The 563-nt window shown below is 43.0% G+C and overlaps 1 protein-coding gene across 1 annotated transcript in view; it reads left to right on the top strand.

The window, feature by feature from the left end:
* Positions 1 to 326: 326 nt before the first annotated feature.
* Positions 327 to 563, top strand: part of LOC124042956 (charged multivesicular body protein 2b) — a 28,302-nt gene continuing 28,065 nt past the window's right edge. Inside the window, exon 1 of the mRNA XM_046361108.1 lies at positions 327 to 482. Coding sequence (XP_046217064.1) covers positions 449 to 482 — 34 coding nt within the window. The 5' untranslated portion in view covers positions 327 to 448. The remainder of the gene's footprint in view (positions 483 to 563) is intronic.

Here is a 563-nt window from a genome sequence, read left to right as displayed (position 1 = left end):
AGATACTTTCTAATAGGGGCATAATCCAATATGCAAAACTGAAAACCCAAATTCTAATGAATATGGCCTACGCTCGACCTACTCTTGCTTTCAAGTGACTAATCCTCGGTTTCTCCTCAGGCTATGCAATTTCAGAGCAGAGTTGACCAAATCATCACTTATTACTTTTATGGCTTTTATCTACCAGTTCTTACAGAATTCACTGTGCGGGTTGTAATGAATGGTAGAATGCGTCAGTTTTGAGTTGGAACAGTAGCGCGCTCTACAGGAGACTCCAGGAACTGGACTTTGGTGTCGTCAGAGAGTCCGGGCTGTCATGTGAGAAGCTGTGGAAGCACTTCGACCAGGAAATCTCAGATTGTTGACGGGCGACAGTTTAGCTGGTGACCGTTGGGGAGCGGAGAAGTTGTTTTTAGTATTAAAAGGTTTTAGTTTTCATTTGTGCGCCATGGCATCTCTATTCAAGAAGAAGACAGTCGATGGTAAGTTTGTTTTCCACTGATAGTAGACTTGTAACAAATGAACAAAGTTGTTTGATTTGGTGAGCGCCAGTCCGCCACTAA

Source organism: Oncorhynchus gorbuscha, linkage group LG09 (genome assembly GCF_021184085.1).
Source record: "Oncorhynchus gorbuscha isolate QuinsamMale2020 ecotype Even-year linkage group LG09, OgorEven_v1.0, whole genome shotgun sequence".
Taxonomy (NCBI): Eukaryota; Metazoa; Chordata; class Actinopteri; order Salmoniformes; family Salmonidae; genus Oncorhynchus; species Oncorhynchus gorbuscha.
Note: the sequence above shows the minus strand (reverse complement) of the source record. Positions and strands in the feature narration are given on the sequence as shown.